This window comes from Chelmon rostratus, chromosome 1 (assembly GCF_017976325.1).
Source record: "Chelmon rostratus isolate fCheRos1 chromosome 1, fCheRos1.pri, whole genome shotgun sequence".
NCBI classification, from domain to species: Eukaryota; Metazoa; Chordata; class Actinopteri; order Chaetodontiformes; family Chaetodontidae; genus Chelmon; species Chelmon rostratus.
In genome coordinates, this window is record NC_055658.1 from 30,040,505 (window position 1) to 30,053,309 (window position 12,805).

Below are 12,805 nucleotides of genomic sequence, written 5' to 3' on the forward strand. Positions count from 1 at the left end.
CACCAGCCTCACATCAAGGGTTGATGTTAGTTTGCAACAGATAGATTGATAATATGGTTTATGTTGGCTGATATGTAACAAGAAATTTTGTGGTGTTTTATACAGCCAGTAAGAGTGTTGCTATTGCATAGTTTGTCCACTAGAGGGCAATGACTATCTCTGGGGTTTTTTTCAGTCCACTTAAATTATTTATTTTTGAGCGTATTTTTGCTAAACTTTCAGCAATGATACAAACATTTGTCTAGAAATAAAGATAAATGTGGCAGTTGCTGATGCTGAGCTCATGAAATGTGGCATTCTGAAAACAAATACAAGAAATTACCAAAAGGTGTATTTTAAAGTGGAATAGAAACACTATAAAAAAGTAAAAGACATCACTTCATTCTGCTAAGCAACTGAGTCATTTTTCAAGCAAAATCCCAAATATTTGCAGGTGTTGGCTTCAAAAATGTGAAGTTTTGCTTCTCTTAAAAAAAACTTTCTTACAGCTAAATGCTTTTTGGATTTTAGACAGCTGATTGCACGAGCAATTTTAAGGCACTACGTTGGACTGTGGGAAACTGTGATGGGACTTTTTCCTTACATTATTGATCAAATAATTGGCAGATTAATCAGCAATGAAAACAAACATCAGTTTGAACACTGATATAATTATAATAAGTAACTGACTTTTTGAAAATATCTAATTTTACAGTGAACCACCTGATCTCATTTATATGTGTTGTCTGTAAAATCAACGTATTTTTTATAATAATGTTGCGCCATTAAAAGCAATTAATTTTGTCCCCAATGGTGCTCCGTAGACAGGAGAAACGCTTTCGTCTGCTGCGTGTTCAAAAGCGTTGCACCGCCGCTGCAAATGGGGCAGGTTTTGCAGCAGATCGCGCCGTGAAGCACCGATTAAACGGCCGCTTTCACCCGCTTCGCATGTGCCACCTGCAGAAACCGTCCGGACGCCGTACCTGCGGCCAGCGCGCCGCTCGCCTTCTGCTGCTTTCAAAGTTCCCACGGAAAGCGGAGGACCACCCAGCGGCGCCGAGCACGACGCCGATTAGCTGCGCGCAGCTCATTTGCATTAACGTCAGTAAAGGCTGTAGGTCAATCCTTGCGGGTGCTTTTATTGGATGTGCCGCTGTCAAGCAGCGCTGAAGAATTGGAAGGGCAAACGGCAGAAAAAGGCAGAGAAAAGACGAACATAAGCTCAGCATTATGTAGCTCGATGCCGCCGCAGCTCCGCTTCGCCTGCCGCAGATGATCCACCGTCGCCGCGTTCAGATCCCAAACTTGTGGACACGGAGCGGTCTTGGATTTTTTTTTTTTTTTTTTTTTTTTTTTTTAGATTTTTTTTTCCTCTTCTGTGTGTCTCTCAAGCGATTGCATTCTCCAGAGGTGGCACATCCACATATTGCAGCCTGACAGCCTCCACATCCCGTTCCCCCGACAGAATGAGGCAAAACCGCGGAGCCTGGTGACACCGGAGCCCGTCGCACCCGGGTTTGGACCTCTTTATCAGGCGGATCATCCTCAACCGGGCGGCGGATGCCTGAATGGAGATTGCGAGCCATCCAGCCGAGATCTCCCCGCGTCCTGAACTGGTGATTTGGGGCTGATAGATGGAGCGTTGTGTCGGGCTACATGGCATTATGTTCTGCGGAGGGGGCTTGACATCGGAGCGACTGGCCAGAATAACAGCCCGCAGTGTGAATATTTCAGCCTGTTGATGATGAACCGCTCAGGACTGGAGCAAAGTGTCGTGAGAACCGGTTTGTGGCCCGCGTCTTGAGCCGAAGTGGCCAACCGGATTGTTTAAGAGGGAGGGAGAGAAAGCGTAATATTTGATGGCTCCGGGGTGGGGGAGGACGACTACACATGAAACCTCGGGCACAAAAAATGGATAAAACTATTGCATGAAGCTGGCGGGTGGTGGGGGGGGACTGCATGCTGTGCTTTCGGGCCTACTTGATAACGGTGAAGTTGAGGAAAAAGGAGAAAATGGTGATGTGGTACGAAGCGGGCTTGAAGAGGAGCCGGAGTGAGGGCTAAAACCGCCTGGGATCCGGGATCTGAGCAGACCAGCTGAACAAAACCGGGATCCAAGTTTTCGAGGATAAGACAGCTGCTTTGATTAAAGACCTCCAATTAACTTCATGTGAAAAAGAGAGGGAGGAAATCAGCTTCCTGGTCGGGGGGGTGGGGGATACAGAGATATATTATTCATGCCTTGTGTCAGGGCAATTGGAGAACCGGCTTTGCTGTGGCCTAGATGATACATATATGTGTATTTATATATGTTTTAAATGAGCCCTTGAGAGGAAGGGTGGACCTTAAGACACACACACACACACGCACACACACTCAAAAAGAAGGCGAATGACACTCGGGTAGCCTCAAAGTAAAGCACTTGCGCAAAAAGAAAAAAAGGCTGAAGTGGGTTGAAGCATGGGCTGTGCTTCAAGTATTCATATCTCTGATAGGGTGGTCTACCACAGTGGAAAAGAGTCCGAGGATTCCCACTCACCCCAGCAGACTAACACCACTCAGCATCAAGGAAATCCTGCCTCGGGACTACCCCTGAAACCCCCGAGCTGCAAGGTGAGGCGACCTGCGTCCATTACGTTTGTACACGGGAACAAAGTGTGTTTGAGAAGTTTTGTGTTTTAGTGTGTGTGTGTGTGTGTGTGTGTGTGTGTGTGTGTGTGCTGCAGGCCTCTTTGCCATAATGGAAAGCAATATGTTTTTTTAAGGACACCATACAACCATTTTTCCAAAATTTATTTTTCAAGTTTAAAACCAATATTATGGAGATTTATGAGGAGACTTGAAAAAAGGTGGTGGAAAAACAACAAAGCCACTATAAATTTGACTATTCAGTACAACACATAGCCTCTGTTTTCACGCTTATTTATATTTTGATGTAGGATGCGTGAGTTTCGTTTGATGCAAACTAATAATTTCCACGCATGACGTTGCAGGTTTGCAGCCTTTCTGGTTTTGGAGCAGCTAGGGCGGTGGTGCATGAAAGGTCGTGGGGTCACGGGCCTCCACGCTCACCTGAAGTGTTGCTCTCTCTTTTTTGGGAGTTTTTGTGTAAAGCTGACGTTTGCGCGCGACGTGCGTAACTTTAACTTTCCAGGATCTGAGCACGAGGCGTCTGTCGTCAAACACGGCCCCCTTTCGGCTGACGCAGCTTTGGCCTCTGGTTCACCTTTCTGCCTCTCGGTAGGATGTCCTCTCGTGTGGCGTCTCCTCGGAGGCTTAAACTCTGCGTTTCGTGCCCGACATGAGAAGTAACTCGCGGACGCTTTGAGCAAAGCGGACGTGGACGCGTGAGTGGAAAGTGGGAGCAGGTAGTGAAAAGGATTTGAGTGCCACAATATCAAAAAGTTTGCCATCGGTGCGTTACATCACCGCAAAAAATAACAGTCCCATTTGCGTATTGGACCAAAAATAATTACACTAACAGAGGATAACAGAATGTGCTGCGCCTGCTTGTGCGCAGGAACTAAATAGGTGTTTCTAATCAAGGTGATGGTGATTCTTGGTATTATTTGGTGTGTTGTGTAAGAGGTTGCATATGCACATAAAAACCGCCTATTATTCAGATTAACAGGCACGTGTGTGTGTGTGTGTGTGTGTGTGGAGGTGAGAAAGGTGATCTTTTTGTGCAGCGTGCTTAGAAGTGAAGATTCTGGGTTTAGCGTGTGCTGGCAGGTGGTTTGCAGAAAACTCAGCAATCGCCCAGTATTGAGTTGAGAGCAGTTATTCTGCCTGTAAATGAAGAATAATGACGGAGGTAATAATTTGATAATGAAATCAAAGCTCGTGCCGTAATGTTTGCATCTGCAGGCGTCTGCAAACACAAAACGTTCGTAAAAGAGAAGGAAAAAAAGAAAAGGTGTGATCTTGTGAATTTAGTAGTGTGTGTGTGTGTGTGTGTCTGACAGACCGCAGGCTGTTTGAGGGCCTCTGTCAAGCTGAATTTCGTGGCCAAATGTCACTGCAGGATGCAGCGAGAAGTCAGTGTGACAGATGCCCCCCACGTCAAGACGCCCACTGCGCCTTTGATTGCATTAGTCCCCGGATCGAGTTATACAACTCTCCATCGCATGGTGATGCTGAATCTGGTGGCACCTGAAACGTCCCAGGTGAGCGGCCGGCTTTGATTTTTACCAAAACGTGTAGAAAGTACGCTCTCCTCGCAAATCACGTCTGCATCAGCTTGTCGCGATGCATTCAAGGCTCGGCGATACAGCTGCTGCTTGTTATAGCTCTTTTGATTTCTTCTCCCTATAAGAGATCAATAACTGCCATTGATTGTTTTGGAATTGCGTGCACCGCCTAGATTTGATCACATCACATCATTGCAGAAAGGACCAATTTCTTGTATTTCACCTGGATTGTATTTCAGGAGTGGAGACTTCCAGAGATGTGACTGCAAAACTGCACCAGACCCCAGTGGGTGTCAGTAGAAAGTAGATCTGTAGAACATTTAGTTGATTAATCGATCAGTTTATGATTGATCTGCAACTGATTAGTCATTTTTTTTCAAGCGATAATGCCAAAAATGATCTAATTCCAGCTCCTCAAATGTGCAGATTTGCTGCTTTTCTTTGTCTTATGTGATCGTAAACTGAATGTCTTTGAGTTTTGGGCTGTTGGTCGGACAGAAGAAGCAATTTGAAGATGTCAAATGTCAAATTTAGGAAGTCCTGAGAGTGAAAAATTGTCATTTTAGTCCATTGATCCACATAATCTCAAACAGTTTGTTGTCTAATAATGAGGCGTTTTGTGTGCACCTTTGTGCCCTGGCTTTGTGTCACTGTGTCTCTGAAGGCAGCATCCATCCTCCACATCTGCACACAGCTGGCTGCAGCGACAGTGAAGTGCACAAGTTGAGCGTTATTACAAAACCGAATTAAGCAAGCGTTCAAACTGTGCTGTATCTCCGCTTGCCTTTCGTTTCCGCTCGGAGATGGAGATAGAGCGCCGCGGCGAGAGCATGTGCAGGCGCCCCCACTGTGAGAAAGATTCAATAGAAGTTTGGGAAGTGTGATGTGAGTCTTTGTCAAGGTTACTTCACCATCTGGGCTGCTCTGGCGATGATAAGGCTCAAGTACAAGGTCCCGTGATAGTGGCCTTTTTGTTTTTTTTTTAAGGGTGTGTGTGTGGGGCCAAACAGACAGAGAGCGACCTCAGCCAAACACAACACCATTTATCTGGCCTTGACTTTTCCAGTCCGATTGCCCCCACTCAAGGAACTCAAGTAGCCCCCCCCCCTCGAGCAGCAGACGTAGGCCCGGCTTCACCGTTACCTCTTACTATCAGTGGAAAAGGGCAATAAAAGGTGCTGGGCTTGTAAGTGTCTGGAGAGTAATACCATCCCGCTTGGCGCCTGATTCCAGCCTCCGCATGCATTAACATAAGTGGTGGAATCACTCAGCCGTACCTCAGGCTTCCCCCGTGAAAACCCTCCCACCCCCAGGAGTGACACAGCACACAAAGTCGCTTTTCTCAAAACCTAAACCCTCGGAGAAACTTAAAAAGCCCCTGGACCGAACACCTCACGCGACGCGGCATACTTTTTTGAGAGCGCGTAGAGCGACGCGATAGGCCGCTGACCCGGGCAGCCCCCTCTCCATTTGTCAGTTTTCTCTCCCGCTGTTTTTGTATGTGCTCTCTGGTCAGTCGTGTGTGTGTGTGTGTGTGTGTTTAGTCTAAGTTGAGAGTCATTGGGTAATTTATTCCAGAGGAGGGCAAAGGCTCAGCATGGTGATGAATTAATCCACTGTGCTTTTTCTGCCGGCTGAGAGGAGGGAGACTGATATTGGCTCGTTTTCTCTTTCTCTCTCTCTTTTTCACTTTCTTTCGTTTGGCCATCAAACTTTCTGGGCTCCTCTCTCCTGTCTGCTGCTCTCGCTCTGCAAAAACTCTTAGATATCGCTCTCTGAACATCTCTGTAAGCGAAAGCTGTCTTTATCTTCACAGCGACGTCTATGGTTTAATACGCAATAGCAGCCGCCTCCCTCTGGGCGCTCGTAGAAATGACCACGTTCAGTTGACCTCAATGGCTCCGCTGTTGTCTTTGTCTTCACAGCTGCTGATTGGGTCAAGTGATTGACGAGGCTTATTTATGTCCATTAAGGACGTCGTGTGTGCATGTACAATGGGCTTTTATTTCACTCTGCCACAGTCGGCAGTTTGATCCCCACCAACTCTGGCGCTACAAGGCGCTCCGGACGAAAGCACAACTGGATCCAGCGGCCAATTAGACTAGCTTAGCCTAGCTACGCTAACAAAATCCACCTACCAGCGTCTCTAAAGCTCGCTAATTAACACATAATATCTTGCTTGCTTCTTTTGTTTGCTGAACTGTTTCTTCCGCCAGAAAACGTTCCTGGTCCCGTCCAAGAAGTAGTCCCTATAAAAAGTCGAACTGTCATTTTTTTTAAACAGATGAGATGTAACGTGTTTCATGTTAAACGGCCACGTGTGAGAGTGGTATCGCTCTTCCAGCTAGCTGAAGTTTTGGCAAGGATGTGAATAAGCATGTGTCCCAAATGTTGAACTGCTCATTTAAGACTGAAACTTTCTTTTTCTCCAGTAACTGTAGGATGCTGTATAAAACATAAATATAACAGAATGCCATCTTTTGCTGATCTTTTTTTGACATGAACTCACCTGAAAACAGCACAAACACAATATATTTAATGTTTGACCTCATCAGCCTCATTGATTTTTGTAAATTTCTGCTTATCGTGAATTTGATGCAGCAACACGTTTCAAACAAGTTGTGACAGGAGCAACTAAAGACTGGGAAAGATGTGGAACGCTCCAAAAACACCTGTTTGGATCATTCCACAGGTAAACAGGTTGATTGGTAACAGGTGATAGCATCATGATTGGGTATGAAAGCCAGGATGGAGCGAGGTTCGATTGTTTAAAGGATGTTACTGCATGGGCTCAGAACTGTTCTCGGTGGACAGTTTCTTCTGTTTTTATTTACGTCTTACGCAGCGTCCCAACTTTTTGGGATTCGGGGATGCTCTTGAAAATTCACTGACATCTGAAGAACACAGTGTTTAAAACGACTTCAGCCGTTCATTATGTTTCAGTTAAACAAAACGTCAGCTGCAGAGTGACTGTTTCCCTTCCTGTCTGGTGTGTCTGCAGCGGCAGTAGTTGTTTTTTTTTTTTTTTTTGCCATGTCATTTATCTCCACTGGCACATGAGCAGAAGGGGGGAGGAAGTGCGATGGGGCCCGTGGAGCACCCACAGTCCACTGACTGATGTGCTGGCAGCTCTAGAGCTCATCACGCTACAACACGCTTGTATATAGCAGGAGATGTCTTCAGGTTAAACACGCTGCTCCAGTATTTAAACATTTGATTTCCTATAGAACCAGTTTATTCCTGAGCACTGAGCAGCTCCAGTGCTTGATTTAATGACACCAAAGTCTCCCACTGCTGACGGCGTGAACGTCGATCCCGCGTAGAAATCAAATCAGGATAATATAATAAATCCCTTTGTCACCTTGAGCGTAGATACAGTGGGCCTCTTCATCTCCGAGTGCTCGCTCACTTGTGAGGTGTCCGTCGGGTGCATGTACTTACGAAACAGAACCTCCCATTGTTTTTGAAATAGTCTTAACAACTAAGGCCACATTCAAAGCTTGTTCTGCTCCCCCTCCAGGTTAAGAATTTAGTATCATAAGGTCAGCATGTGATAGTTTCATGAGATTATGGAAATGGTATTCTATTCCAAAACAAGGCGTTACAAGTGTTTACTCTGCAGCAGCGCTCTCTGTTCTCTCTCAGAAGCTCACAGGAATGTCGATGTGAGTGGGCCCAGGTCCACTGGTGGCCTTTAGGCTCCTCCTTGACTGCATCGCTCCCAATTTCAGGGCTTTTTTTTTTTTTTTTTTAAGCTGTGAGCATCTGCAGGGGTCGTGGTGTCAAGCTACCGATGTGCATTTCAAACGTGGCTTCCTGCTTTGTGGCTTTAGACTTGGAGGGCTGACTGGACTGGAGACTATCAGTGTGAGGACGAGTGCTGAAGCGGGCGGTGGGGTGGTCTTTCATAGAAAAGGAGTCTCCTGGAGTCTTCCTGGAGTCTCGAGTTTGCTTCCATAAAACCACAACTTGTAGTTTTTGCACTTCACTTTTTTGCGCTAGCTGTTTCCCCCTGTTTCCAGTCTTTGTGCTAAGCTAATGCTGCAGTTTGCCTTATGGAGGGATGGTGGAGTCACAGCAGTCCAAAGATGTATGATTTTGCTCAGAGTGTTTCTATATATACTCATTCCAGCACCGTGTTTCCAATTATCTCATTGAACTTAAGTGATTATCTGATCTGCTTCTCTTCTCTTTAGCCTTTTTGTAGTCTGGAAAGTCTTCTCAGGCTGTTTGTTCAGTTGGGAGCGCCACAACTATCTCTTTTAGCCGTACTTTCAAGTGAATGCACCCTTCAGATACTACGCTGATGTCATGTGCGTACCGTCTATACTGAGATTTCTCGAGGTCTTAATCACACACTTTCGAGTGGTTTTGAAAAGTACAGCATGTACAGAACACACCATCATTGTTCCTCCAAAGGAAGAGTTCATCCAAGAGTCGTCGGTCTTGCGTAGTGTGGCGGTGTCGGTGTCCATAGGTGTGTTTTTAATCTCCCCTGGAAGAGGGCCTTATGTGTCGCTTGTGGACTGCTGCAGCCATGCACAACACACCGTGGTAACAATGCTAACAGCCATGTTAACAGCATCTGGTTACTTGAGTACTTTGGCCATTTTCACGCTCCGTCACACCGCTGTCCTTGCAGCCAGAATAAACTGAAGAAAGGTTGTGCACAGTACAGTCCACTGAAAGATTCTTCCTCGGGCAAGATTTAAAAAGCACTAAAACTTGGTAGATTTAGTATTAAATTATGAACCTGATGGGCGTTTCACTGCACAATTTGGCAGCTGATCTGAAAGTATTTTAGAATCAAAATGCTCCCGAGGCTTTGACTTAATTTTGCTGCCTTTCTTCGCTAAAGAAGCGCTGAGCGGACAAGAGCCTCGGTGGATTTAAGTGAACAGGCCTGCAGCTTATTGGCTGTAGTAAACACGCAAGGCGCTCATTCACCTGCTGAACACCGCATTAAGCAGGCAGCGCTCGTCTCCTTCCTCGTTTTAATGGACACAGCGATGACGCAGAACTCCCTCGAGTGTGTCCTGCCTTTTGCTCTGAAGATATAGTGTACCCTCAGTTGATATATCCCTTACAGTTTTTATGGGGCAGAGCACAGATGGTGCGCATTGTTTTCGTAGTATGAGGCATGTGGTTGCAAGGACACGTTTTGGGGTCAGTGCAACAATTCAGTCCAGAGCTTAACTCACGCTTTGGCTTTTAATTAAATTATAACACAAATGCCCCGTCAGCTCCTGGTCTTGGTCACTTTTTTGAGTTTTGACAAATGTGACTTTTCTTCCAGGATTCACCGTAAAATAATATCATCAGGATACTTAACGTAACACAACTGCAGCACTTCGAACCATGTGGCTGTGACATGCAGATGAATTATGCAGCTCAGATGCTGAAACAGGAAGTGAGCCTGTCTGCGTTGCTTTCCTAAATCAGGATAAAATAATTCACGTCTGAATGTGTATACATGCATGTGTTGGCCTGTAACATTTGGGCCTTTGATATATCAAAAGCACCTTTCCCCGCTGAGATCCATAGGTCACGAGGAGTACATCCAATATAATATGGTCAGTTACAGCTAATGAAAATAAAGCATTATTATTATTATTATTATTATTGTTCAAGAGGATTTGCCTTCTCCATACAATTTGTCTTCAGCTTTATGAACCAGGTGGTTGATCTTACTTTGGTCAAAATTCAGCCTGTTCCCAATTCTGCAGCGTTCCACTGTACAACATATCATAGCAGTTGGTAAAAATACTGTTCATCTCCTTCTTCTGAGCCAGTTGCCGTTATCCCATTGTTGCCAAACACATTGTAGCATCCAGCCAGTGCATGTGACGTGATATGTGGAGGAGCATACTTAAAATCTAGATACTGGAAGGCCATAAGAGAGCAGGAAATGTTTCAGTGGAAACTATTAGAGCAAATGCCCCATTAGAAATAACTGGCATGCACACAAGAAACAATGAAAGACATTTGGACACTTTTATCATTTTCTAATAGCAGTGAGTCAATAGTTTAAACATTGCTGCGCGTCTGGAGAAAGCACTTGTGTCATTTACAGTATTGTACCTGCTTCACCTACCTGATCACATTCCTCACAGGTCGTCTGTTTTAGCTCTGTGCACCGTCACCACAACAGCTGCTTGTAGCTGTATGAAATATTATTCTATATCACACAATATGCGTATTTTCAAAGCAGAGGCTTTGCACGCAGTGATTCCTGCACAGAAACCGCTTCCACATCATCTCTCTGGGCTAAACAATCTAAAAACGGCAAACAAGAAGCCTTGAATTTCGTTTTGTCCGAGGCTGCGTGTTTTTATTTATTTATTATTGGACCCTCATTGAGTGTTTTCGTGTCAGTGCTACATCACATCACTCCCTGTCAATCATCTGAGACCTGCAGGAAAAATGGAAGAATCTGACAGTAGATTATCCCTCGAAAACATGTTTGCTCACAAACTGTCTTTTTACATTTATGTCCTCTTATTCATTAAAAGTTCGGCTGGAGATCAGATCGCACAGTTTGCATTTTAAAATTAGACATAAAACCGACAAGCGTTGCTGTTTAGTTGCAGTACATCCATAAACATCAAATATTCTAATGATGCAATTACAGTCGTTGTGCTTGTTCATTCTCTAACAGACATCAGTACTGAGTTAATGTGATTTTATATTAAAAACATTTTAAAATATGTTCTGCATTGTAAATAACCTCTTAAAGATTTAAAGGGTTTGTATGGAAGCAGAAAGAGGCCATAAAGGTTTGAATCTTAGAAGCAACCAAACACCTAATTGTGAAACGTGATCAGCAATGAATTCATATACTGAATATTATGAGGACCATTGTAGGTTAAAAAATATGGAGGATAATATCATGAGAAAAAAAGGATTTTCAAAATTAAAGTTGCAAATTCCTGAGAAAAAAAACTTGGATTTTCGCTGAGTTTAAAGTGGTAAATTTTCAAGAAAAAATGATTATTCTCTGAGATTATAGTCCTAAATTTGTGAGAACAAAATACAGAAATTCTCTGGATAAAAGTCAAACATTTATGAGTCAGAAAGTCAGAAAGAAACACACAGAGACGCCGATTTCTCCGATTTGTTTCTCATACATTTCCAAATTTAATTCTGAGGGGTTTTTGTCAGAACATTACCTCTTTCTCCCACGGTTCCATCATTGTTTTTTCCCGCCTTACTTTCAGAGGCCCTAATGTGTCTTTGTACAGCATAGCAGTTGTGTGAATCCGTGTGCTTTGAAATCCCATTCAAAAGCTTGATTTACCTACTTTTAAGGGTTCACAAATTCAGATAACTCTAAACAACCTGTTCATAATTTCAAAGAGGAAATTCTAACCATAGTAACGTAATAAATTCAGCTGTATTTAAATTTCAAGGAAGCTGCTGTAAGCATTTATTCATACACATTGCCTGTTTATTTTAATAATGCAGCATAATCACCAAAACAAGTCTGGGCTTTATGTGTGTTTCCACTGTGTGTGTGTGTGTGTTTAAACCAAGTATAATTTGTGTGCCAAGCCCGGTGCTCCAGCTCGTGTCGCTCACTGATCCCTCATGCAACGGTGACATCAGTGCTCCTGTTTTAGCTGGTGAAGAGGAGGGGGGAGTCCGGCGATTATCTAATGCTCTCGCAGCCATCCGAAGAGCCCCGGAGAACCGCCTCTGATATTTTCAAAAGCATCTAAGCTGTCACGGAGAGGTGGAGCCGCGCAGAGTTTGCAGATAGAGTCGGGCTGGTGTGGCCGCTGTGAGCATATTGCTAATTCTAATCCTCCCTGTAGGCACACGGGGCTGATTGTACAGTTGGGTATGGCCCTGGCAACAAAGTGAGTGGAGACTAAATGATCTCTCATTCAGGCCAGACGCTCGTCTTGTGTTGCTTGTTGTTTGTGCTCTGTTTGTCTTGTTGTCATGTATTTGGCTGGAGCGAGGAGGAGGAGTGGCTGACTGCAATGGAAAGGTTCCCGGTAAGATTACAGCACGCTGTAGTGTCACTGGACCAAGCTCCTTTAGCTTGTCCTTTTGCTTTATTGGCCTTTGACCTTAGCTGGAATTAGCTAAGATGGGAAAGGGGAATGCGGACTACACGCTGAGCAGCTGCCCGTGGTTCATAGTGTAAGTGACACTCTGGAGGCAGGCGTAGAAAAAGCTTTAGGGTTAATAGCTATTAAATGAAGGGGGGGGCACAGTGAAAGAAAAATACAAAGACATGATCATAAATATTCTTTGGTGTGTTTATATGCAGTAAAATTGAATTATTTTGGACGAGCATGTGTGAATAAAAAGTGAAGCCGTCCAGTGTGCAGGCCTGTACTAACGGTGGTGTTGATGGAGGCTGCTGGGGGCAGAGGAAGAGGAGAAGGTTTTAGTGAGGGGCTGCCCCCGAGCCCTGGATGGCTTAGGATTGTCCAGGTCTTACGGGGATTTCAGGGTAATCTGGATAAGGACAGAAATACCTTGAAGGTGAACATTGGAGAAAGTGCTCAGCTTCTCGTGGATGTGTCTTCTGTCTTTAATTAATATACACACACTGGTTGTGGACGTGGAGAACAGAATGTGGTCATCTGCTAAACCATTTTTGACATATATCTTCTATATATATC

The 12,805-nt window shown here is 44.5% G+C and overlaps 1 protein-coding gene across 1 annotated transcript in view; it reads left to right on the forward strand.

Annotated features, from left to right (window-relative positions):
- Window positions 1-1,911: 1,911 nt before the first annotated feature.
- Window positions 1,912-12,805, forward strand: part of pde8a (phosphodiesterase 8A) — a 41,760-nt gene continuing 30,866 nt past the window's right edge. The window contains exon 1 of the mRNA XM_041933440.1: window positions 1,912-2,592. Within this exon, the coding sequence (XP_041789374.1) occupies window positions 2,440-2,592 (153 nt within the window). The 5' untranslated portion in view covers window positions 1,912-2,439. The remainder of the gene's footprint in view (window positions 2,593-12,805) is intronic.